Raw genomic sequence first — 26870 nt, 5'->3', positions numbered from 1 at the left:
GCCCTCCTTGCTTCCCCGTGGAGCCGGAAGTGACGAAGGCACACGGGCACTCACCTAATGCTCTGGCCGACGCGCAACAGGGACGACGCGCGGGGTTCCGAGGCTGAGCCGGTTTCTGACTTTCAGAGTTTCTGCTGTCTTCTGGTCCCAGACGAGCGTGTGGACCCAGTCTGAGCCAGGCTTTGGCTGCTACTGGCAGCTCCCGACCAGCTCACGTGATAGGAGAGGCGGCTGAGGAAAGGTGCCACAGCAGAGACTTGCCGGAGAGGCCCAGGCCCTAGAACCGTAAGCGGAATTGGCTTCATTTTGTTGGATGAAGGAGAGCGCCTAGTCTGAGTAAAAAGCTCTAGACTCCCAAGTCAGGCCTCTGCTGCTTGGTTGCTCCTCTTGCTGTGCTCCCGGTTTTCTCATATGTACAGTGTGGAATTAGCCTGAGTGATCTCAAAGCCCCTTCTAGTGTTTTCTCATATGTACAGTGTGGAGTTAGCCTGAGTGATCTCAAAGCCCCTTATAGTCCTCGGGTGGGTAGTTACCATCTGTCTACCAGGGTTAAAAGGCCAAATGATGATTTGGACAGAAAGTAGCGAATGAGTGTCTGGATAGAAGATGCAGTCGAGTTCCTCTCGACCTCGTTTTACTATCCGTTAGAAAAACAAGTCTAAAAATTGAATTGCAGCCGTAAAGTGGATAATCCAAAACAGTGTCTTCCTTTACCAAGCCTCACCTGGAAGCAATAGTGAGCTAGTACTTTTGTTTGTAAGGGGAACCTTTAGAAAATAGTTATTTACCACCTCCTAATATACCAGAGCTATACCCTTTGAGACCTGAGAAGGGGGAAAATTTAGGATAGATAGTTGTAGGATCAAGAGCCATGGGCAGATTATTTGGGGGTGAAATGATAGGGCATGAATGTTTTGTAGTTTTGAATTCCTCTATGCCATACAACGGGAGAGATTTAATTCTGCAGAGTAAGGGATATTGCTTTTCAGAAATTTTAAATAATAAAAATTTAAACGAGGTACGGATTATAGAGATGATACAGTAACAGTCTTATTCTACAATTAAGGAAAAAGCCCCAGGAAGAAAGTGAAATGCCCAGAATAACACAACTGGGACTACTGGCAGAACTGGGACTTGTGATAGTGTTTCAAAAGATGTTATTTCAGTGTTTCTAAAAGTGTGTTATACACGCCACTGCTAGTGCAAGGGCAAACAGTTTTTATTTTATTCTTACATACTTATTAGTTAATTTGGGAATGTGGTATTGGATTTCCATTTATTGTATTATATCAAAAGTTCCTTTAATGTAATCGTAAGTATAACAATGTCATTAAAAGTATGTTAAATAAATGTTATTATAGTTGGTATGTGGTTAAGGCAAAAACATGATGATGGTATGTGGATAACTGAATTTTGGGAAACAACGTTAACGGAATTGCCTAGCATAGTTCAGGGAATGGGATATTACTTCTACATTATTCTATATGGTTTATATTATTGAAACTTTAAATGTAGCTTTCAAAGAAGAATGGAGGAAAATATGAAGTTTGCTACAGTGGAAGACACTGTAGAATACCACCTGTTCCTGATACCGGATGAACCAAGAGACCCAGAAGAACACAGAGAGATTCTTCAAAAGTACATTGAGAAGATAATGACCCAGTTTGCACCTATGCTGGTCCCCTATATCTGGCAGAATCAGCCTTTCAATCTCAAATATAAACCTGGGAAAGGTAAGGCTCTTTTGCTTATTTTGCTTTGATATGTGTGACTTTTAATGTCATTCTGACAACAGTGATGTATAATAGTCCATAGTTCATTCAGTGTTAGGAGATTTTTAAAAATTAATTTATTTATTTTTGGCTGTGTTGGGTCTTTGTTGCTGCGTGTGGGCTTTCTCTAGTTGCAGCGAGCGGGGGCTACTGTTCATTGAGGTGTGCGGGCTTCTCATTGCGGTGGCTTCTCGTTGCGGAGCACGGGCTCTAGGTGCGTGGGCTTCGGTAGCTGTGGCATGCGGGCTCAGTAGTTGTGGATTGTGGGCTCTAGAGTGCAAGCTCAGTAGTTGTGGCACACAGGCCTAGTTGCTCCACGGCATGTGGGATCTTCCAGGAATTGACCCCGTGTCCCCTGCATTGGCAGGCGGATTCTTAACCACTGCGCCACCAGGGGAACCCTGTCAGGAGATTTATATTCTGAGCTTTTTATGGTGTTTGCCTCTCTTCAGTTAAGCCCTTGAACTTAAAAAAAAATTTTTTTAATTCATGTTGATGGATGCTTTCTAATACTCATTATCTTAGGAACTAATATATATTCAACATTATTAAGCCATGGCTCTTCTTTTGAACTTTAATTACTATGCCATAATGTATCTAGGTACCTATACTAAACAGGTTCAGGCATCTGGCTTCCTTAACCATAGTTCTTTTAGCTGTTACTCTGTATTCCTCAGTCTTGATAGTATGTTTACTAGGCTGCCTTTCGCATAGTTGTTTTGGTAAGGATCTAAGAGTGGCTCTGCTTGGCTTATAAAGAGAAATAATTGAGCTAAATGACCATTATTTGCCACTCGGAAGCATTTTGAGGTTCCTTCACTGCTTCCCTGTATTGTCAGTGCTTGAGATCTGACCTCTGGTCAAATATGGTACTTTGTCCTGTCATTTCTTATAACTTTACTAAAATGAATCATGGATAGGTGACCAAGGCTCTACTCATGCAGTGATTTCTGTGGGGTCTTATTTCAGATCAGGAGCGTGGCATCTTGTGATACCATCATTCTGGCTCTCAATTTAGTGCTTATCTGTTTCCTTTTGGCTAGCAGTTGCCAAATGCAAAACGTTAATTTTACTAAACACCTATTCACTGAAACACGTGATATTTATTGGCAAGAACACTGTCCCGTTAGCACAGCCAAAACCAATTCCCTACCTTTTTTCTAGAAAATCATTTTTACACAGTGTTTTCTTGTCTTGCTTAATGGGATTGCTAGCCACCTAGTTATCAAGCTTGTTAGTAATTCAGAATCATCCTCAACTCCTCACTTCACCATGTTCAGTCAGGCACTAAATCCTAGTGTGATTACTCCTAAAATATGACCCCTCTCTACATCTGTTTGGCTACAGTCTAGGCCCCCTTGATCTCTTCATCTGGAAGACTACAGTAGCCACCTAACTAACCTCTCTGGTTCCAGTGTCTGCAGTTCCTGACCCTGTTGCCAGTTACCTTTGTAAAACACAAATTTGATCATGTCACTCTCCTGCCTAACATCCTTCAGCAGTTCCTTATTGCTTCTGGATGAAATTCAAATTGAAGTTTAATATGTAAGGTAGATAAAAATAGACACCCTAACTGGAGCTTCTATACTTGATGAAACTTGGGAAATCTGGAGTAGGGAGAAGAGTTGGTTGGGCAGTGCTTCCCACCTGTTTGGGGATTCTTTTTGCCATGGTAGCTCTCGAGACACTCCGCACTACACTTGTTTGACCTTCATTCTGTTAATATGGTATATTACATTGGTTGGTTTTCTTGTGTCAAATCATCCTTACATTCCAGGAATAAATGCCACTGGGTCATGGTGTACAATCCTTTCAATGTGTTGTTGAATTCAGTTTGCTAATGTTTTGTTGAGGATTTCTGCATCATTATTCATCAGGGGTATTGGTCTGTAGTTTTCTTGTATTGTCTTTGTCTGACTTTAGTATTAGGGTAATGCTGGCCTCATAAAATGAGTTTAGGAATGTTTCCTCCTCTTCAGTTTTTTGGTAAGAGTTTGAGGAGGATTGATGTTAATTCTTCTTTAAATGTTTGGTAGAATTCTCCAGTGAAGTCATCTAGTCCTGGGCTTTTCTTTGTGCAGAAGTTTCTGATTACTAATTCAATTTCCTTACTAGTTATAGATCTGTTCAGATTTTCTATTTCTGCACAATCCAGTCTTGATAATTTGTGTGTTTCCAGGAATTTATGCATTTCTTCTAAGTTATCCAGTTTGCTGATGTACAGTTGTTCATAGTGTTCTCTTACAGTCCTCTTTATTTCTGTGGCATAGGTTGTAATATCCCCCCTTTCATTTCTGATTTTAGTTATTTGAGTCTTTTCTCTTTTTTCTTAGTTAATCTAACTAATGTTTTGTCAATTTTGTTGATCTTTTAAACAAACCAACTCTGTTTAATTGATTTTTTAAATATTGTTTTTCTATTCTCTATTTCATTTATCTCTGCTCTAATCTTCATTATTTCCTTCCTTTAGCTTTGAGTTTAGTTTTTTCTTCTTTTTCTAGTTTCTTAAGGTATAAAGTTAGGTCGTTGATTTGACATCTTTTATAACTATAAACTTCCTCTTAGCACTGCTTTCACTGCATCGCATCTTTGTGGCATGTTGTGTTTTTGTTTTCATTTGTCTCAAGATATTGTCTAATTTCTCTTGTGATTTCTTCTTTGACCCATTGGCTGTCTGAGTGTCTTGTTTAAGTTCTACATATTTTTGGATAATGCACTTGTTTGAAAATTTATGCTGATATTCCCAGAACCACGCTATTGTCTGTCATGCCTCTGTGTTTTTGCACATGCACATGTTCTCTCTTTCTGGAAAGCCTACTTCTGGTCATTCCTCCAGAGGAGTATAGCTCAGATATCACATACTTTATGCTCACATAGCCCTCAGTGTATAACTCTGTTCATCATCTTGTTTTGTGATGCTTGGTTGTCTATCTCCTGTTGTCTAGACCCTAAGCTCCTCAAGAATAAGCTTCTTGTATCTTGTTCAGGATTGCAACCCCAGCTCCCAGTATAGTACCTGGAGCATAGCCAGTCAATAAATGTTTGTTTAATTGAATGATTACTTGTACTTTTATTTGCACTGGTATATTTATTTGGTTATATGATTGCTTTTCTCTTGTTTTTAGGAGGTGTTCCTGCTCATATATTTGGCATGACAAAGTTTGGAGATAACATTGAGGATGAATGGTTTATTGTTTATATAGTAAAGCAAATTACAAAGGAATTTCCAGAGTTAGTAGCAAGGTATTATAGCTTTATTAATAATTCTAAAGGAATTCTGTTATTGAAAATGACTACATTTTTATCCATTTAGTAGTATTTTTTTCTGTAGTCTGGTGGAAATTGTACAAACTTGGGATGTAGATTTTAAACGTGACTTCTGTATTTTCTTCCTTTTCTCTTGTGACTTCCTTTTCTTGAAGAATTAAAGAATCATTTGAGAGGTCAACTTCAAAAAAATTTCAAACAAAACCTGCTTATTTTAGATTTTCTCTTTTTCTTCTTGTTTTGAAAGAACAAATACACATGGTAAATAAAATTCAAACAATACAAAAGGGTGTACTGCTCTGACTTCCCAAAAGTAATCACCATCAAATTTCCTGTGTCTTTAAAAAAAGAAATTCATGTACAGATATACATATTTCACAGATTTCTTTACTGTGTCTTCCTCTATTAGACTATAGCTATATTTTATGAGAAATCATATACAGAAGAAATTTAAAGAGAAATCGCAATTTTATGGACAGGAAGCAAAGTAGACGATAGTGCATTCTAATTCAGTTTTAAAAATGGGAATGGATAATTATCTGTAATTCCCAAGTTTTGCCAGCAGAGGGCGCTTCACACATTTAACATATGTCCTAGTTTTCCTCATCAGCCCCCAAATTCTGGTCTTCTATCCACCCAGTCTTTTCCCCAGCAAAACAAGGAGAAAAAAAGAACAACAATTTTGGAAACTTGTTATTATATCAAAATTTCAGGCATACATAAAAGTAGAGAGATGGGAAAAAAAAAAAAAAAAAAGTAGAGAGATGGGTACCTTCATGTACCCATCACCCAGCGTCAGTAATTATCAACTCCTGGTGATTCTTATTTCATTTACTTCCTTCCCCACTCCCCCATCACATAGCAAGATTATTTTAAAACAGATCTCCAGTATTATGCCATTTGATTTTTAAATACTTCAGGATGTAAATCTAAGAGATAACAAACACTACTGTTACCATACCTACAAATACATAGCAATAATTTTTTAATGAATGATAGAATTTTAAATGAAGAGACACAAAAATAGTAGTTTCTATCTTTACTAGGATAATAAGAAGGGGGCAATACCTTTCATGTGCTGATTCTGATTTTTATACATGTAATGATGGTTCATACCTACACACTACGCCCCTAAAGCTCTTTAATAGGCATCTACTGTCTTGTCGGGGTTTTTTTAAAAATTAGAAAAAGGAAGAAGTTTTTCCTCTATGTCTCTGCCAGATTAATATTCCTAAAGTAGAGCTCGAACCATTTTACTACACTACTCTAAAACCTTTCATTCATTTTGTCTATAAAATTCAACACATTCTCGTTGATTCTGCCAACATTTAAAGCTCTTCACAAAATGATATAACTGTGCTTTTCTAGTCTTGTTCTTTACTCGTTGTCATTCTTCAAATATCTACCTTAACTTTGCTACCTCCATGATTTTGCTTATGCTCTTCTCTCTCCCAAGAACATCTCTCCTTTTCTCCGTATATTGTTCTCTCCACCCATTAAAAGTGAAAAAAATCTAGAACAGTATATATGATATGCTACCTTTTGTGCAACAAGAGAAGAAAGAATTTATATTCCTACTGGCTGGATTACACATAAGCAAACTCTAGAAGGATAAACAAGAAATTACAATGGTGGAGGGGTTGTGCATATAGATACAAAAGCAGGAAGGAGACTTTTTCATTGTATAACTTTTTATGTAATTTTTAAAAGTTAACCATGTGACTGTATTACCTATTCAGAAATTTAAATTTTTTAAAAGTCATGCAAATGAGGCAAAACAAAATTATCTTTCAAGGTCCAGTAATACCTCCTCCATAAAGGTTTTCCTAATCTTGGCTATATGTGATTTTTTTTTCTTTTGAAACCCCATAGTACTTTATATATTTTCCATATTTTTTTCTATTGTTATTTATTTATGTACTTATTTTTCTCTCCTTATCACCCTCACCTAAGGAATTCCTCCTTAAAATCTTAGAGTCTCCTTCAGTGCTTAATGGTATCTTAAACATTTTGCTTAATTATAGCAATCTACACATGGTACATACTCATATATTTACTAAGATGAAGGAGAAAATGTATTAGAACAAATTTGCTTGATTATTAGCAAATATGTGCTTTTTTGAATATAAAGTTAGAACTTCTTTTGCATTAGGATTGAAGACAATGACGGTGAATTCTTGTTAATAGAAGCTGCTGACTTTCTCCCTAAATGGTTGGATCCTGATAATAGTGCCAATAGGGTAAGTATATCCAAGTCTGGAAAATCTATGGAGGTGAAATCATGTTGCAACATTTTCATATGCACCGAGAGTTTGTCACTGCCTGGTATGAAAATTAAAACATCATTTTGCAGGTGTTTTTCCATCATGGGGAGTTGTGCATTATTCCTGCACCAAAGAAACCTGGAGCAGTATCCTGGTTACCCACCACACTCCAAACAATCTCACAAGCACTGAATATAATCTCAACACACCCAGAAAAAATTTTGGCTTCAGAATCTATACGAGCTGCTGTGAATAGACGCATCAGAGGGTAAGAAAAATAACACTTTCACTGCTAGTCAAGGAGCCTTTTGATTTCATGTCGCTCAAGTCTTCTGTTGAATCTGGAATTTCTTTCACCTAAATTAATGCTAATTTTCATGCTGTCTTCATCCTTCGTGAAATTGACCAACAAATTAAACTTACGTGTTTTAAAATCAGGAAACAGATGTATCTTTTAATTTCCATTTAAAAGTGTCATAGGCCCAATATTTTTGCATTTATTTACCTTAGATATTATGGCTAAGTATTATGTAGATCCATAGATAGAAATTTTCAGACCTTTAGAAATGGAAACCTAAGTGAGCACAATTGTGTTCAGGCTTTTTCTGTGGTTCTTGGAGTATATATGGGATTCTTTGACCTAGGTGGAGCACCTTAGGCTCTATTCAGAAGAGAATACCTTAGTCTAATAACATACTAATTCAGCCATTCAAATGTGAGTGCCTATTAAATGTTTAGCACCATTCAGGTCTTAACAGTATTAAACATTTCTTTTAGCTTCGCTTCAGTACACTTTGTACCATTTTTTAGGAGAATAAATTCTGATTTTATTTTTTATTGGGCCACCTTAATCCCTTTTCTTTATTTTCCATTTCTTCCCGCTTTTTCTGTCTCTCTTCCTTCTTGTAGTCTTTAGTATATACAGTATCTTTTTTTTCAATTAATTAATTTTTTTGGCCGTGCGGCTTGCAGGATCTTAGTTCCACGGCTAGGGATTGATCCTGGGCCACTGGCAGTGAAAGTGCCAAATCCTAACCACTGGACTGCCAGGGAATTCCCTACAGTATCTTTATCTTCACCTCTCTTGTCACTTTTTCCATCTCACTCTTGGTGAACCAAGACAAGATAAAATGTTAAGGGGGAAGTAAATGGTATAAGAATCCTGGATGTTTACATATCATAAAATAAAAATAATTATGTTACCTGTCACAGATACCCAGAAAAAATTAAAGCCTCCCTTCATCAAGCACACTGCTTCCTTCCAGCTGGCATTGTAGCAGTGCTAAAGCAGCGCCCCAGATTGGTGGCTGCAGGAGTCCAGGCATTTTACCTGCGGGACCCCATTGACCTGCGAGCCTGTCGTATATTCAAGACGTTCTTGCCTGAAACACGAATAATGACTTCGGTAAGCTAGTTCTCTTGGTCATTTAGTTTCTCTCACTGGAAATAAAATTGAACATTATTTAATTGTTCACTAGAAAAAAATGGGAAATATTCTGTTTCCTCATAGCAAGTTAATATACATTTAAAAATTTTTTCTTTTCTCCTATCCAGGGGAGGAAGATTGTAAGAGACCTGACTCCTTATTTTATATTTCAATGTTTCCTAGCTATTTCTGACCATATTTTCCCTATTTGAGTAGTTATATCCTCTTAACAATAAAACATTTCATTTCTTCCAGATAATTAAGAATTATTCTGTATCATCCACCTACCAAAATTGCTGTGTAATGTAACTAATGATTTGAATTACCTTAGTGATAACTAAATATAGTCAAGTGAAGGTAAATTTTATGGGTATATGAATTATATCTCCGTAAAGCTGTTATTAAAAAATGTAGGCAGTAAATAGGTTGGATCTTCTTTGCATTTATATGAATATGAAGCTCATAAATGAAGTTACTATGAAGTTATTATTAACTATGAAATGATATTCAAATTTTTAATTTCAGGAAAAGACTCACATATTTTGTGCCCCAATATCCAGGTCACTTTCACTAAATGTCTGTATGCACAGTTGGTGCAACAAAGGTTTGTGCCAGACCTGCGGAGTGGATACAGGCTGCCTCCTCCATCTCATCCCCAATACCGAGCCCACGAATTGGGCATGAAGTTGGTAATGTTAAACCAGAAAATTTTATTTTCTTCCTTTATGTCAAAGGGCTCTTAAGAGAATAATGACAGAGGTTAGAAATCTAGATATATACCCTATTAATGTGAGAATGTAGTAAAATGTAGCATTTCAAATAAGAAGGAAAAGTGGATTATTCAGTAAGTGATGATAAAACTGTGAAGCCATCTGAAAAATTAAAGTTGATTACCTCACACCTATGCCAAAATAAATTCCAGTTGGACCAAATATTTAAATGAAAAAAACAAAACCATAAAATTTGAAAGAAAACATAGGAAAACTTTTGAAAATCTGAGTAGGAAAGGCCTTTCTAAGCACGACTAGAAACTGTGAAAGAAAAGATTGATAAATTGGATAATATAAAAATTAAGTGGGCTTCCCTGGTGGCGCAGTGGTTGAGAGTCCGCCCGCCGATGCAGGGAACATGGGTTCGTGCCCCGGTCTGGGAAGATCCCACATGCCGCGGAGCGGCTGGGCCTGTGAGCCATGGCCGCTGAGCCTGCGCGTCCGGAGCCTGTGCTCCGCAACGGGAGAGGCCACAACAGTGAGAGGCCCACGTACCACAAAAAAAAAAAAAAAAAAAAACATAAATATAGTCAAAAGACAGTAAACTTGGTGAAAGTGTAAACTATATTTGCTATTTATTTAAATTTATTTTATTTTTGGCTGCATTGGGTCTTCGCTGCTGTGTGTGGGCTTTCTCTAGTTGTGGCGAGCAGGGGCTACTGTTCGTTGCGGTGCATGGACTTCTCATCGTGGTGGCTGCTCGTTGCAGAGCGCAGGCTGTAGGTGCGCAGGCTTCAGTGGTTGTGGCACACGGGCTTCAGTAGTTGTGGCATACGGGCTTCAGTAGTTGTGGCACGTGGGCTTCAGTAGTTGTGGCTTGCGGGCTCTAGAGCCAGGCTTAGTAGTCATGGTGCACGGGCTTATTTGCTCTGCAGCATGTGGGATCTTCCTGGACCAGGGCTCGAACCCGTGTCCTCTGCATTGGCAGACAGATTCTTAACCACTGCACCACCAGGGAAGCCCTATATTTGCAGTTTAAATGACAAAGAGTAAAAAAACTAGTAAATGACAAAAGTTGATTTATCTAATATATAGCATTCCCACAATTCAATATAAAAAAATAGTACTAATCAATCAAAAAATCATCAGAAACCATTAACAGTCCACAGAAAAGGAAATACAAATGATTTTTATGAAAAATGTTGACACTTGCTCATAATAAAAGAAATGCAGTTTAAAGCTACAAAATAGTATTTTTCACCATTTGATTGGCCAGTACCCATAAGTTTGATAATACATACTGGATTTATAAAAATACATAAAGAGGTACCCTCAAACATTATCGATAGGAATATAAGTTGAATCAGTCTCTTAGAACAGTTTGTCACTTTCCATAACATTTAAAATGCACAAACCCTTCTCAGCATTTTCACTTCCAGAAATCTATCCTCCATATATTTTACTTGTGCCCAAAGACGTACAAGGATACTCATGAAAGCATTGTTTATAGTAGCAGAAGATTGGAAACTACCAAAATGTCTGTTAGTAGAGGAGTAGTTGGATAAATTATGGTCTGTCCATGAAGTGGGATGGATAAATTTATATATGCTCATATGAAATGATCTCCAAGGTATATCACTAAGTGAAAAGCAGGGTTCAGAGCAGTGTGTATGTTTCCATTTAGTGATAAAAGGGATGGAGTAGGAGGATGGACATATGCAGACACACACATATCTGCTTGAGTGCATAGATTACTTCTGAAAGGATGTGTAAGGAATTGGTGACAGTTTTCTCTAGAGTGATCAGGGAAGCCCCCTATTAGAATTATTTTGCCATGTGCATTTATTATATTTTTTAGCCAAAGGACTCTTAAAATGAAATGATTCCCTCCATTTACTATGTCCGAGACTATGTTTAATTCATTTATAATTCTGTTAGACAAGAAACCTTTTGCAAGCCTTTTTTCTTTTCTTTGTGAATTTTATTTTATTTTTATACAGCAGGTTCTTATTAGTTATCTGTTTTAAACATATTAGTGTATACATGTCAATCCCAATCTCCCAATTCATCCCACCACCACCCCCCACTTACCCCCCGCCCCCCACTTTCCCCCCTTGGTGTCCATACGTTTCTTCTCTGCATCTGTGTCTCTATTTCTGCCTTGCAAGCCTTTTTTAAGCAAACAAGAAATAAGTTTAAATTTCTAGTTTTTTAATTAGTGAGAAAAGAAATCTCTTTGAGGAGAATAAGAATCTTTGTTTTGTATTATTTGCTTCCCCTTTATAATTTTTAATCTGTAGAGATTAAGAAACTTGGAAATAAAGTCAGATTTTTTTTTTCCTAAAATTCAGAAAGTGTTTTAAATGTCCACATACCCATGTGTCCAATCACCTAGTTCTTGAGTGTGGTTAAATGGAAAGAAATTAACCTAATAATAAAAATTCTATCTTTTCCATCTAGGCTCATGGATTTGAGATCTTATGCTCCAAGTGTAGCCCACATTTTTCTGATGCCAAGCAATCTCTTGTGACTACCTCACCGCTCTGGGCTGGCTTCCTTGAAAGTCTGAAAAAGAATGATTACTTTAAGGTAGGACTTGCAATGCATTTTTTAAATTGGACAATCCAGGGTAAGTCAAGCCAGTGAATTAAAATCCTATGTCCATGTTTAATGTGTGACATAACTGTAGGAACTAGAGTTGAAGGCACCATTCTAGCTTGGTGGTAATGAGGGAGTGTCTATAAACTGTTTCCAATATTTTAGAAAAAATAATAACATCTATATAAAGTGATAAAAGTTATTATTTGTATCAGATGAACAGCTTGCACAAATCTATAAAGCAAACATGAAGACACCAAATAGAAAAGTTAGCAGAGCCGTGGATTAAAAATTTACCTGACCTGGGCTTCCCTGGTGGCGCAGTGGTTGAGAGTCCGCCTGCCGATGCAGGGGACTCGGGTTCATGCCCCGGTCTGGGAGGATCCCACGTGCCGCGGAGCGGCTAGGCCCGTGAGCCATGGCCGCTGAGCCTGCGCGTCCGGAGCCTGTGCTCCACAACGGGAGAGGCCACAACAGTGAGAGGCCTGTGTACCGCAAAAAAAAAAAAAAAAAAAAAAAAAAATTTACCTGACCTAAATGGGAAGGAAATCCAAAAAAGAGGGGATATGTGTATACGTATGGCTGATTCCCTTTGCTGTACAGCAGAAACTGACACAGCAGTGTAAAGCACCTATACTCCAAAAAAAAAAAAATTGCAAAAAGACAACTACTAAATTTCTCTTAAAATATTCACTCTTGGGCTTCCCTGGTGGCGCAGTGGTTGAGAGTCCGCCTGCCGATGCAGGGGACATGGGTTCGTGCCCCGGTCTGGGAAGATCCCACATGCCGCGGAGCTGCGGGGCCCGTGAGCCATGGCCGCTGAGCCTGCGCGTCCAGGGCCTGTGCTCTGCAAAAGGAGAGGCCACAACAGTGAGAGGCCCGCGTACTGCAAAAAAAAAAAAAAAAAAAAAATTCACTCTCACAAGTAGTAAAGATAACCATATTAACATAATAATAAAGACTGTTTTTCACATATGTAAAAAGGATATGAATGATATTCAGTGCTGTTGAGATATAGTGAAAATAATACACCTATACTTTGCTGATAACTTCGTAATAGTTAGAACCTTAACTGGGAAGTAATTTGATAGTGTATTCCAAGAACTATAGAAAGGTTCAAACTTGGAACCTTCAATTTAAATCATCTACTTTGGGCTTCCCTGGTGGTACAGTGGTTCAGAATCCACCTACCAATGCAGAGGACACGGGTTTGAGTCCTGGTCCGGGAGGATCCCACATGCCACAGAGCAACTAAGCCAGTGTGCCACAACTACTGAGTCTGTGCTCTAGGTCCCACGAGCCACAACTACCAAGCCCGTGCACCTAGAGCCCATGCTCCACAAGAGAAGCCACCATAATGAGAAGCCTGCACACAGCAACAAAGACCCAATGCAACCAAAAATAAATAATAAATTTATTAATTAATTTTTTTAAAAAAATAATAAATCATCCACTTTAAGGAAACATCCAAGAAGTAGAAAAGTCCTTAAGAATATGATGATTTTTAAAGACTGTGTAGTAGTATGGAAAACTGCTTATATTATAGTATATTTTTTAAAGAATATAAAATATTAAGTATGAATGCCACCATAAACATGCATGTGAAAGATAGAAATGGTAGTTAAGGTGGGATTATGCTACTTTTTGGCTCAATTTGTACTTTGTTTTATAAATTAATTACTAGTTAATCAATTATTTCTTAATAATGAGTTAAATAATAGAAAACCTTCCAAATTGGAAAGAGGCCCTTAATGGTGAAAAGGATGAGGGACCACTACATTTAACCTAGTCCCTTTTTTGAAGAAACTGGAGCCCAAACAGGTACATCAGTGACAAAACAGGGACTAGGACTCAGGCCTCATGATTTTTGAACAATATATTATATCGTACACTGCCTCCCTGAAAGTTGCTGGTGAGCAGGTTATTTTAATGATACCATATATATAATGTTCTGATGGGCATTATTATTTTTTTAGGGACTGATGAAAGGTTCTGCCCAGTACCAGGAAAGGCTAGAAATGGCAAAGAACTACTTCCAGCTCTCCATAAACCGGCCAGAAAGGTGAGTTTATCGCTACCTGAACAGATTGATTACTTGCCAGAAGTTAAGGAGTTACTTACTCTTGAGATAGTTGCAGATGTTGGAGTTTCCATATTTAAACAGTTAATGGCCAGGCTCATGACTACTGAAGGAGCAGGGGTTAGGGAGAGGAAGTGTTGTTACAGAAGTTTGCTGGCACTGGCAGCTGTCACCACCATCACCGTCATCATCATCATCATCATCATCATCATCATCATATAATGGCTAACGTTTATTGAGTACTTACAAAACATAGGCCACTAACTTGTTTCATCCCCCTTAAAGCCCTATGAAATAGATACAGTTATTATTTTCCCTATTTACAGCTCAGAAGCCGAGGCCAAGAGAGATTAAATAATTTGCCAAAGGTTACACAGCTAATAAAGTGACAGACCTAGGATTTAAACTCAGGCAGTCTAGTATTGAGCCATGTGCTTAATTCCTATGGGAGTTCTGGGCTGTGTTTAGATTTTTTTAGGTGGATCTGAAACGCAGGATGAAGCAGGCGTTCACCTTCCAAATCAAATCTCATTCTAACCTGCCATACATTTTCTGGGGGAAGAAAGAAATGAACACAGGGTTGGAAGGAAATGGATCCCCTTTAAAATTTGATAAAACTGAGTTTCAGTTCTGGTAATGGAGTAACATATCGGAATAACCCTGTGCTAATTACAATGATAAACCCTGGACAGAATATAAAAAACAATTATTTGAAGACAGTGGAAAACAACAAAAGCAGGCAAAGATCAGAGGGAATAGGATCATTGAAAGAAGAAAATCACATTTGTCTGACTTGTCCCTTGAGGATACTTCTAGTCAGTGTGGCTCAAGGAAATTGGAGCTCCTGCAGAAGGTCTTATTGAGCTGAGGAAGCAAAGGTCAGAATTAGAATATTGGAAAAAATTCCGTTTATGTTTGCAAAATTGAATTTGAGATACTTAAAGCTATTAAATAACATGAAAGAAATAAAGGTATTAAATAACATGAAAGAAATAACTTTGTATATGTTATGGTTTAAAAGGTCCTGAGTTGTGTGTGGGTGTGTTTTTTGTTTTGTCATTGGGCTTTTGTTTTTTTTTTTTGGTCAAACCAATCTGGTTTTGAACCCCAGTCATTGTGCCAGCATCTCAAACATCACATATTTGTGTAATAAAATGTTCTTTGAAGACTGCATGAAGCAAAGTTGGTGCTAAGAGAACTCCAACCTCAGTGTCTGTGAGGTGGTAATGACTTTACAGCAGTCTTTACTCTTTTTTAAGTGTCCAGGGGTGCCTTTGTCCCATTTCCGTCAGTTTTATGTCAGTAATTGGAAAAGATGATGCCTTCTTAGGGTACCCTTTAAGAAAACTTGGGAAAGAAAGTAAAGGAGGTGGCCCTCATGGTTAGGAGAATCTCCCCCTATGATGATCCCTGTCTCCTCTAGGAGACACTCCCCTTGTTGAAAAGTGTTACCTTATAGTCTTAGGTTGAAGAGAAGTTAAGAAATGAGGGAGACTCATATGTAGGAGAGTTAGGGCTTCTCCCACAAAATAAGATAGATTGATGGTTGGGTAGTTCTTTTTAAATATAATAAAGTTTTTTGTTGTTATAAAAGTAACATATTCATTCATTATAGCAAATACAGAAAGACGTAAGAAGGAAAAAATTTATAGCATGAGTAAACCACTATTATTATTCCAATCTATTGCCTTCCAGGATTTTTTTCCCCATAACCGGTTGATTTTTTAAACATTTTTTATACTATATAGAAATCTTGTATCCTGTTCATAATTTTTACTCGTTACGATCTTACATTTTCCATGACCTTAAAAAGTTTTGATAAGCATAGTTTTAAATAACCACACAGCATTTTAGCAAATGGACCATAATTTACTTATTGCAAATAGCTTAAATATCCAACATTTTAATGAGTGTTGCAGGAGAGGCTCCCATTCACCAAACCAGGATAACTTCTAAACAGTTTGAAACCAAACTCACATCTCCCTCCAGACCTCTTCTTTACTTCCCAATGTTCTTTTTTATTAGCTGAATTAATATCATAGACTGTTTCCTACTGTCTTTTAATAGTATCACCATCCTCCTTATCACCCAGACCTCCTCTCTCTCCTTGGATCCAGTCCTTAGATCCTGTCTACTATTATCTTGTGTCTTGCATTTTTTTTCCTTACTGCCCAGCTAGCTACTCTACTTACTTTAATTCTTGAACTATGGCTACACCTAAACTTGTTTCTCAGCCTCTAGAGACTCTTCTCTTCCAATTCAACCATTAGAGCCAGGAGAATCTGCTTGAAGTATGTCTTTAATCATGTTACTCCTGTCGCCTAAAAATTATTAGAGATTGTAATAGTGAAAACTTACAAGCAATTTAAGTGTCCATCAATAGTAGATAAATGAATTGCAGTGTATTTACATGATGGCCTATTTCCATTAGTTAATCAGAGATTAGCTAAATATCCATAAATCTAATTCAGGATTTCTCAACCTTGACACTGTTGACACTTTGGACCAGATAATTCTTTGCTGTGGGGGAATGTCCTGTGCATTGGTATGAGATGAAGCAACATCCCTGGCCTCTACCCAGTAAATTCCAGTAGGACTGGCTCCCCTCTCCCCACCAATTGTGACAACCAAAAATGTCACCAGACATTGCCAGATTGTCCCCAGTTGAGAACCACTGGTCTAAATGAATAGATTTCAGAAACATAATGTTGAGGGAAAAAGCAAGTTGTAAATTTGTAAAATACAGGTGCTATGCATATAAATTGTAAAAATACACAAAATATCATGTATTATGTATAGATACATGTATCTATATTCACTCCATAAATACTTATTATCTCCTATGTGCCAGGCCCTATTCCAGGCACTGGGAATGCAGCAAGTGAACCCAAAGTCTCCCTGCCCTTATGGAGCTTATATACTAGTGTAGGAGAAAGACGGTAAACCATTACATGATGTTAGATGGTAATGAGTACTTTGAAGAAAAAGCAGCGTTTGCGGGGAGAGATATAAAGGCTGCTCTTCTAGATAGGTTGGCCAAGGAGTTTTTCTTTCAGAAGAGATCTAGGGAAGTGAGGGAATGAGGCAGACAGGTATTTGAGGGAATAACATTTCAGGTAAAGAGAACAAAACAGTAAATACAACAAATAGTACACACACACTCTCTCTGTCTCTGTCTCTGTCTCTGTCTCTATCTCAATCTCTATCTCTCTGTCTCTCTGTCTCACACACACACACTCAGTGGCCCAGGAGGATTCTTGTGAGAGCAATCACCTTTGGGTAGCCAGAGAAATGGATTGGAACTGGGAGTGCTGATCATCAAAGGAAACTAACTTTATCTATCATATTTTTTTGTAAGTACACGCACACATTACTAGTTTGGTTTTTATGTTAAATGTATAAATGTAATCATATAATTAGACTAGAGATAAGTATAACAATATTATAATTCTGGGTGGTAGAGATATGGGCATTTATTGTATTACCTTTTCAACTCGTCTATATTATTTAAATCTCATAAAACAAAAATTAAAAATAACAAAGAAGCCATCAGTGATCACCCACTCCTTATTTCATTGAGTCTAAACTTAGCCATTTCACGCTTGCTGTGCTGTCATCCCAGCCCATCTATTCAGCCTCGGATTCCACCCTTAAGCCAAACTGAACCCCATTTGCTCTCTGAACATGTTCCTCACTTCCCTGCCTCTATACAAATGCTCATTTATCCCCTTGCATAGTTTCTCTACCCTATCTTACCTGTCAAAATCCTCTTGATTCTTTAAGGCCTAACTCAACTTCTTCCATTATCTCTCTCTTTTTTTTTTAAACTTCTCTGCCTCCACCCCAGTGAATGTAATTACCTTCTCCTATGACTCGTGTTTTGTTTGTTTGTTTTTATTTGTTTTTATTTTTGGCTGTGGTGGGTCTTCGTTGCCGCGCACAGGCTTTCTCTAGTTGTGGCAAGCGGGGGCTACTCTTCGTTGCGGTGCATGGGCTTCTCATTGTCGTGGCTTCTCTTGTTGTGGAGCACAGGCTCTAGGCGTGTGGGCTTCAGTAGTTGTAGCACTCAGACTCAGTAGTTATTGGCACGTAGGCTCAGTAGTAGTGGCTTGCGGGCTCTAGAGCGCAGGCTCAGTAGTTGTGGCACACGGGCTTAGTTGCTTCACAGCATGTGGGATCTTCCTGGGCCAGGGATCGAACCTGTGTTCCCTTCATTGGCTGGCGGACTCTTAACCACTGCACCACCAGGGAAGCCCTCCTATGATTCTTTGTATTGATAGCATTTGGTATTCGTCTGTGACTTTATATGTTTGTAATTTATTATGATTATTTGTATATTTCTTTTCTCTCTCCTAGTAATATTTACATATTATGGAGTAGGGATAGTTTCCTGTTACCCACATGAGTTAGCAGGGTGTGCAAGTGTTTATTAAATGAATGCAAGTCCATTATATAACTTGATTTGTTCCATTATAAATAGTTCAGACAGGGTTCCATGAACTTATATAACAAATCACATCACCATCACAAAATAACTCACTCATCATGTAAATAATCTCTGTGTGTATTTCATTATCAGTTTATAGTAGGAGGAGCACAAAATAGTATCAGAAGACTTGATTTCAAGCTTTTGCTCTGTCCAACTAAATGACCTTGCAAAACTTATAGAAATTCACTGGGCTCTGGTTTTCTCGTTTGTAAAACAGGATTATTACCTCCTCATAATAGTAAGTAGGAGGCTAAATGTGAAAGTGTATTTGAGGACTTCCCTGGTGGTGCAGTGGTTAAGAATCCGCCTGCCAACATAGAGGACGCAGGTTCGAGCCCTGGTCTGGGAAGATCCCACATGCCACGGAGCAACTAAGTCTGTGTGTCACAACTACTGAGCCTGCACTCTAGAGCCCACGAGCCACAACTACTGAGGCTTCGGGCCACAATTGCTGAAGCCCGCGCATCTAGAGCCCATGCTCCGCAACAAGAGAAGCCACCGCAATGAGAAGCCCGTGCACCACAATGAAGGATAGCCCCCGCTCGCCGCAACTAGAGAAAGCCCGCGTGCAGCAGCAAAGACCCAACACAGCCAATCAATCAGTCAGTCAATCAATCAATCAATCTAATAATGAAGAAAATGTATTTGAAGTGCTAGCCTAGCATTTAATATATGATAGATTAATTTTTGTTTTGTTTATTTTTTGGCTGCTTTGGGTCTTTGCTGCTGCGCGCGGGCTTTCTCTAGTGGCAGCGAGCGGGGGCTACTCTTCCTTGCAGTGCGCGCACTTCTCATTGCGGTGGCTTCTCTTGTTGTGGAGCACAGGTTCTAGGCGCGCGGGCTTCAGTAGTCATGGCACGCGGGCTCGGTAGTTGTGGCTTGCGGACTCTAGAGCGCAGCCTCAGTAGTTGTGACGCACAGGCTTAGTTGCTCCACGGCATGTGGGATCTTCCCGGACCAGGGATCGAACCCATGTCCCCTGCATTGGCAGGCGGATTGTTAACCACTGCGCCACCAGGGAAGCCCTGACAGATTAATTTTTGTTCATACTTTATGCATGTTAGATTAATTTTTGTTCATATTTTCTTCTGGGTTTTCTTTTCCTCATATATATGATATATATAAATCGAAAGAGTGATAATAAATCATCAGCTTCATGATAGTGTTCCATGGAGCCTGCTGCAGATCCAAAGGGGAAGGCAGAATGGGCAGGTCTCCGAGCCTCCAGCGTCCATTTCAATCAAAGCAGTCTTTCAGGGTTTTTTTTTTTTTTTTTTAGCTTTACTGAGGTGTAATTGACAGAATTACAAAATTATAAGATATTTAAAGTGTCATTGTAGTGATTTGATATACCTATTCATTATGGAAAGATTCCCACCACCGAGTTAATTAATAAATTCATCACCTCACATATTTATTTATTATTATTATTATTTTTGGCTGCATTGGGTCTTCGTTGCTGTGCGCAGGCTTTCTCTAGTTGCAGCGAGCGGGGGCTACTCTTCGTTGCAGTGTGCGGGCTTCTCATTGCAGTGGCTTCTCTTGTTGTGGAGCATGGGCTCTACGCGCACAGGCTTCAGTAGTTGTGGCTCACAGGCTCAGTGGTTGTGGCTCACGGGCTCTAAAGCACAGGCTCAGTAGTTGTGGCTCATGGGCTTAGTTGCTCTGTGGCATGTGGGATCTCCCCGGACCAGGGCTCAAACCCATGTCCCCTGTGCTGGCAGGTGGATTCTTAACCACTGCGCCACCAGGGAAGCCCCACATATTTATTTTTTGTGTATGTGTGTGAGAATAATTTTTGCTCTCTTAGCAGATTTCAATTATGTAATACTGTGTTATCAACTCTAGTAACCATGTTTTACATTAGATCCTGTGACTGTATTTATCTTATAGCTGAAAGTTTGTCTTTTTACCAGCCTCTGCTTGTATCCCTCAGCCCCTAGTCCCTGACAACCACTTTTTTATTCTGTTTCCATGAGTTTGACTTTTTTTTTAGATTCCACATATAAGTGATACCATGCAGTATTTTACTTTCTCTGTCTAGCTTATTGCATTTAGCCTAATGCCTTTAGGGTACATCCATGTTGTTGCAAATGGCAGGATTTCTTTCTTTCTCATGGCTGAATAATATTCCATTGTGTGTATGTAATCACTATCTATCGGTCTATTTATTCCACATCTTTATCCATTTATCTGTTGATGGATACTTAAGTTGTTTCCAATCTTAGCTATTGTGAATAATGCTGCAGGGAATACGGGTGTGCAGACATCTCTTTGAGATCCTGTTTTCATTTTCTTTGGATAAATACCCAGAAGTGGGATTGCTGGGTCATATGGTGGCTGTATTTTTAATTTTTTGAGGAACCTCCATACTGTATTCCATAGTGGCTGTATCAGTTTGCATTCCCACCAACAGTGCACAAGGGTTCCCTTTTCTCCACATTCTTTCTTTTTTTTTGGCCACACCACGTGGCATGTGGGATCTTCCCCGACCAGGGATCTAACCCATGCCCCCTGCATTGGGAGCATGGAATCTTAACCACTGGACCACCAGGGAGTCCCCTTTTCTCCACATTCTTGCCAACACATGATCTCTCTTGTCTTTTTGATGATAGCCATTCTGACAGGTGTGAAGTGGTATCTCATTGTGGTTTTTATTTGCATTTCCCTGATGATTAGTTGATGTTGAGCACCTTTTCTTGTCTTGTATGTCTTCTTTGGAAAAATGTCTATTCAGTTCCTCTGCCTATTTTTAAATCAGATTGCTTGGGAGGTTTTTTGCTGTTATGAGTTCTTTATATATTTTAGATATTAACCCTGTATCATATGTATGGTTAGTGAATATTTTCTCCCATTTTGTAGGTTGCCTTTTCATTTTGTTGATGCTTTCTTTTCCTGTACAAAGCAGTTTTTCTTTTTTTTGGCTGCATCACCCAGCTTGTGGGATCTTAGTTCCCTGATCAGGGATTGAACCCGGGGCAGCGAAAGTGCCAAGTGCAACCACTGGACCACCAAGGAACTCCCCAGAACAGTTTTTCTTTGAGCACTTTTATATTTTAGAGTTTCTGGTGGAATTTTGAGAAAAAGGATTCTGTGTCCTAAACAAATGTTTAAAAACAAATTAAACTAGATAATCCCTTCCAACTTTAAAATACTCTGTTTTCATGATTATTATTCTAAGCTCTCATTAAATACCCATGTCTTTGATTTTTTATAGCTCTCATGCTATGAGCCCAGGTGAAGAAATCTTAACGTTATTACAGACAATACCATTTGATATAGAAGAGCTTAAGAAAGAAGAAGCTAATCTTCCCCCAGAAGATGGTAAGTGATGGACCAGGGTAGAACAGAGGGGTTAGAAAGAACTGAAACATTCCACTAAGTCTCAGAGGGTCCTTTCCTGAGAGTACCTGTCATGTGAGTGTAGTATGGCAGTGTCATGCTTCTTTTTCAGATGACCAGTGGTTAGATCTCTCACCAGATCAGCTGGACCAGCTGCTGCAGGAAGCTGCTGGTAAAAAAGAACCAGAGCCCGTTTCCAAGGGGCAGGAGGAGAACTATGACTTAACTCAAGTCTCAGAGAGCATGAAAGCTTTCATATCCAAAGTCTCAACCCACAAAGGAGCAGAGCTGCCTCGGTAATTTGTGTTAAAGTATAAATATCTAAATGGTTATAGCCTATATGTTGACATCATCCAGTCATTGCCAGTTCTCTCTTTCTTTTCCTTTTTCTTTGTTTAAATTTTTTTTTTTTTTAATAAATGATTTTTACTGCTTTGTTTTCCTCTTTTGGTGCCTAGTACTATGATAACTTACTTATCTGGAGTCAGATTTCTAGTAACCTGATCCCTTATGATCCTTGAAGTAAGCCAAAGAGACCACTCAGCAGATGTAAAGGCCACCACCCCAGAGCTGTGCAGGGCAACCATGTACTTTATTCTTTAGATTTTTACTCAGAATTTTATGGACTCCTAACTTCTAGTTCTCATCAAGCTTAGACTTCTGATCTCCCACCCTCAAGCAGATTGGAAGCTTCAGACTCAAAAGAGGAGGATAAAAGTGTTTATCAGAGGAAGAAATAATAACAGAAGAAATGAGATGTTACATTTGGCAAGTAATAGGGAAAAAAGTAGATAGAATTGTTACTTGCACAGCAAATATCTCTTCATTAATGTTGATGCTCGTTAGCCTCATGAGAAGATTAAAGTTTATGTTTAGTATTCTCTCTTTGAGAAAGCAGAGATAAGAGAAGGTTTGTTCTTATTTTTAAAGACTTGGTTCTTAAAAAGATAAACTTTATTTAAATGAACTTGGATAAATAACAACTTCTGCTAATGTTAGATATATTTTATGGAAGGTGGAGGGTGGGTAGATCCCTAAATCAGCATAAATTAAATGTGCATAATCAAAGTGCAGTTTTTACTTTTATTTCATCAATCTTTCCCATTTCTGTTGCCCTGTCAGTAAGCATAATGATTTTTAAAATTTAAACTACAATTTTCCTTTCTGTGCTTCTTTTGAGAGTATATATCTGGAGTGTTCCTAAGAATGGCACCAGTTTAGAAAAAGTTTCAAAGAGTTTTGTTTGGGATAAATTGTCTTTTTCCTTTAATCTTACAGAGAACATTCTGAGGCTCCAGTCACTTTTGATGCAGATTCTTTTCTTAATTACTTTGATAAGATCTTAGGTGAGTTACAGTGTGATGTTTATTTTCATTTTGCAAGTGTAAGTAGTATAGCAATTGCTAGAGCATTGGAGCATTGGTTCTCATTTGCTTTTTTTTTTTTTTAATGATTTTGAGTTGCTTTCAACCATTAATTATTGCCCTATTGAATGATTTTGCAGAGAATGCTTTGCTTGGTGCCTGACATAGTAGCTGTTCATTAAATCTATGTTGAATGAATGAATGTTGTGTGTTTAGATAGGGTTTTACATGGGCTCCTGTATTACACTGTTTTTTTTTCTCTTTTAGACATACTGCACATATACACTAATAATAAAAACACAAATAGCCCAGTTTTAAAAAAATCAACAAAGGATATAAACAGGCTTTGAAGAATAAATATAATCAATAAATATAAACAGGCCTTGAAGAGTAAATATAATCAATAAATATTTGAAAATAGTTAACTGTTTCTAGTAAGCAAGTAAATACACAATAAAAATGAGAACTTTTTTTTTGCCCATCATATTGGCAAAAATTTAAAAGATTGATAATAGCCAGTTTTCTCAAGAGTTGGAGAAATGAGCACTGTCAAACTGTGGGAGTAGAAGTGTAAGTTGTCTTTTCTCAAGGCAGTTTGGTACTCCAGGATGTTCATAAACTTTGACTTAGCTATTTCACTTCCAGGAATTTAATTTATGAAAAAGTCATATATGCTAAGATGGTGATTGCAACATTGTAGTAGCAAAAATTGGATTTTAGTTCAGTTTTACAAAAAAAAAAAGGTAGAAAAGCAAACCATAGTTCAACATGTATATATATAACAAATGTGTTATATGTACATATACACACACACACACAGAATTGCATAAATAAAGGTCTGGGTACCCACTGAACTGTGAAAAGATCTTTAACTCTGGGAAGAGAGTGAAATATGAGACAATTCTGCATAACTTGAATGTTTACATCAAAATGTATTCCTGGATTATGTAGTTTTTAAATTTTTTAAGTAAAAAATTTTAATTAATTGAATTCACATTAAAAAGAAAAAGCTGAATCTTTCAGCTCAGCCTGTGTACTTTTCTGCGTTTGCCAGCAGTACCATTTTCTGGAGGGGATTTTTCTGAAGTAGTTTGCCTAATATTCGCTCTTTTTTGCAGATAACATTCTAATTCTTTTGAGATGTGTAATCACTCCAAAAAAATTTAATGAGTGGCTCTTTCTGTGTTGGGGTCTATGTAGGTTCAAGGCCCCATGACTCAGACTCTGATGAACTGGATGAGGAAGACTCTGAATGTTTAGATAGTGATGATGACTTGGATCTTGAAACACAGGAGCCTGGGGAAGAAGCATCTGTAAAAGGAACTCTTGCTGATCTCAAGTCATACATGGCCCAGATGGACCAGGAACTCGCACATACCAGCATTGGCAAAAGTTTCACCACCCAGAAGCAAATGGTATGTGTGTGTTCAACCTCTTTCCCTTTTGAGTCTAGTACAAAGGATAGCTAAAACCATATTTTATCTTAGTTTTTCTTTTCTTTTTTTCTATTTGGTTCATGATAATTTTCTGTGATGAATTTTTTAATTTGAATACATAAGAATGCTAATTTTTTCCTAACACTGGTAGGCTGACGGATTATTGATTTTCTTAAACATAAGCTTGACTATATTACTTATTCTATATTATCTATCAGGATTTTTTTTAAAAGTCATGTGATATGTTCAAATTAGTATGTGGTTGCATACTCCTACTAATAGCTTAAATTGATTTTAAAAAAAAGAGAAAGGATATTAAATATCCAAGTAATTTTCAAGTCTTAATAGTGTTTGTTTTATATGTTTCCCTTATTTAGAGCCAAATTTAGAATTTATCTTCCACTCATGTTTTTATCCTAGTTTTTATATCAGCACTGTCTAACCACAGATAGAGAATGGACCCTGGAGTCTCATGGGCGGGGTTTGAAATCCAGCTCAGCTATCCATTGTGAATGTACCCATTAACCAATAATCTTCATGTCATAGAATGAACGTGAGAACCAAATGAGACAACAGTAAAACCCATAATGAGCCCTTAATTAATGTCATTCCCCTTGCTTTGATCATCTTAACCACATTTAAAACTAATCACTTTTAGTATTGCCAAAACCTACTAGAAACCATACATTAGGTTTTAATGTGAATATGAACCACCTGAAGATCTTGTTAAAATATAGATTTTGACTAAGTATGTCTAGGGCGGGCCTGAGATTTTACATTTCTAACAAGTTTCCAAGTGATGGATGTGCTGCTGGTCCATGGACCCCACTTTGGGTAGCAAAGATATAAAAATCTATAGATCAAGCTGCAATCTCTCAAATTCTTTCCTCAGCCTATGAAATCAGAGGCTCAAGTACCAATTCACAGTCTCTGTGGTTGGATCCCACAAGGCCTCAGGTTTTTTGTTTTTTGTTTATTTTGTTTTTTGCAGTACGCGGGCCTCTCACCGCTGTGGCCTCTCCCGCTGCGGAGCACAGGCTCCGGACGCGCAGGCGCAGCGGCCATGGCTCACGGGCCCAGCCGCTCCGCGGCATGTGGGATCCTCCCGGACCGGGGCATGAACCCGTGTCCCCTGCATCGGCAGGTGGACTCTCAACCACTGTGCCACCAGGGAAGCCCAGGCCTCAGGGTTTTATTTTGTTTTCTCATTGGGGTGGGGGTTGTGGGTAGGGAAGAAATCTCACTTCTTTCACGTAGAGAAAATTTAGATTCTTTTTTTTTTTAATGTTCATTTTTCTGTTTATTTCTTTTAAAACTCTTAGGCAAGCTATAAAGTTACCTCCTTAATTCTGGTTATCTCCCTTGGGCTATTTCAAAATCGGGAAGAAATCCATTTAATCTGCAGAAACTTATCCTAGGAAGAAGTGTGTTTTAATCTTCGGAACCAAATTTTAATATGTGTGTTCAATTACATAGTTTATTATTAGACTTCATTTTTATTTTCTATCAAGGGAATTTCTTTTCTAATATGGAAATCAATTTTACATTGTTGCTTACTTAGCTTTTTAATATAACTACCATCCAACCTAATAGCATATTGTACCATGATTTTCTTTTCCCTCCATGAACAAGGAGCCTCTATCCCAGACTGCCAGTAACAATTCAGAGGAGGAAGATTCTGGTGCAGGAGGATCTGTTATGACACCAGTGGATATAGACCTGAACCTGGTTTCAAACATACTGGAATCCTATAGTTCCCAAGCTGGACTGGCAGGACCTGCTTCCAACCTTTTACAAAGCATGGGTGTGCAGCTGCCTGACAGTGCTGATCACAGACCCATAAGTAAGCCAACAAAAGATTAGCCAGCAAACCTAGCTTCTGTTTTTTTGTTCTTAAATAAATATTGAGTCTGACTATGCTCATTTCTAGTTTTGATTACACATTTAGTAAAAATGTTTTCTTCATTTTAAGTTCACAGATTAACTTCTCCTCTGTGAGCCCCAAGTGTTGCCCTCTCTGCACAAGTCTTTATGATCTCAACTCTGGGATGCACACAAGGTTTTGAAATCAGCAGAAGAGAAAGAATCAAGCCCTTGAGATAAGATGTACACTCCATGTTTA

At 38.1% G+C, this 26870-nt stretch overlaps 1 protein-coding gene across 1 annotated transcript; it reads left to right on the top strand.

Annotated features, from left to right (window-relative positions):
* The first annotated feature begins 40 nt into the window (after positions 1-40).
* Positions 41-26667, top strand: ECD (ecdysoneless cell cycle regulator). Its single transcript, XM_032607305.1, has 14 exons — positions 41-285; positions 1516-1733; positions 4898-5015; positions 7192-7279; positions 7393-7571; positions 8516-8708; positions 9290-9418; positions 11900-12028; positions 14014-14099; positions 21824-21930; positions 22061-22244; positions 23227-23294; positions 24513-24727; positions 26381-26667. Exons 2-14 carry the CDS (start codon positions 1529-1531, stop codon positions 26609-26611), a joined length of 1932 nt encoding a protein of 643 aa, XP_032463196.1. The 5' UTR covers positions 41-285; positions 1516-1528; the 3' UTR covers positions 26612-26667.
* The last annotated feature ends 203 nt before the right edge of the window (positions 26668-26870 follow it).

This window comes from Phocoena sinus, chromosome 16 (genome assembly GCF_008692025.1).
Source record: "Phocoena sinus isolate mPhoSin1 chromosome 16, mPhoSin1.pri, whole genome shotgun sequence".
NCBI lineage: Eukaryota > Metazoa > Chordata > Mammalia > Artiodactyla > Phocoenidae > Phocoena > Phocoena sinus.
This window is presented reverse-complemented; position numbering and strand designations above follow the sequence as displayed.

What these genes read in the sequence shown, in the direction of transcription:
- ECD (XM_032607305.1), top strand. Translation starts at nt 1,529, where the DNA reads ATGGAGGAAAATATGAAGTTTGCTACAGTGGAAGACACTGTAGAATAC. An exon ending in TCCATAAACCGGCCAGAAAG is followed by an intron (nt 14,100 to 21,823) that starts GTGAGTTTATCG and finishes GATTTTTTATAG; the next exon opens with CTCTCATGCTATGAGCCCAG. An exon ending in TCACCACCCAGAAGCAAATG is followed by an intron (nt 24,728 to 26,380) that starts GTATGTGTGTGT and finishes TCCATGAACAAG; the next exon opens with GAGCCTCTATCCCAGACTGC.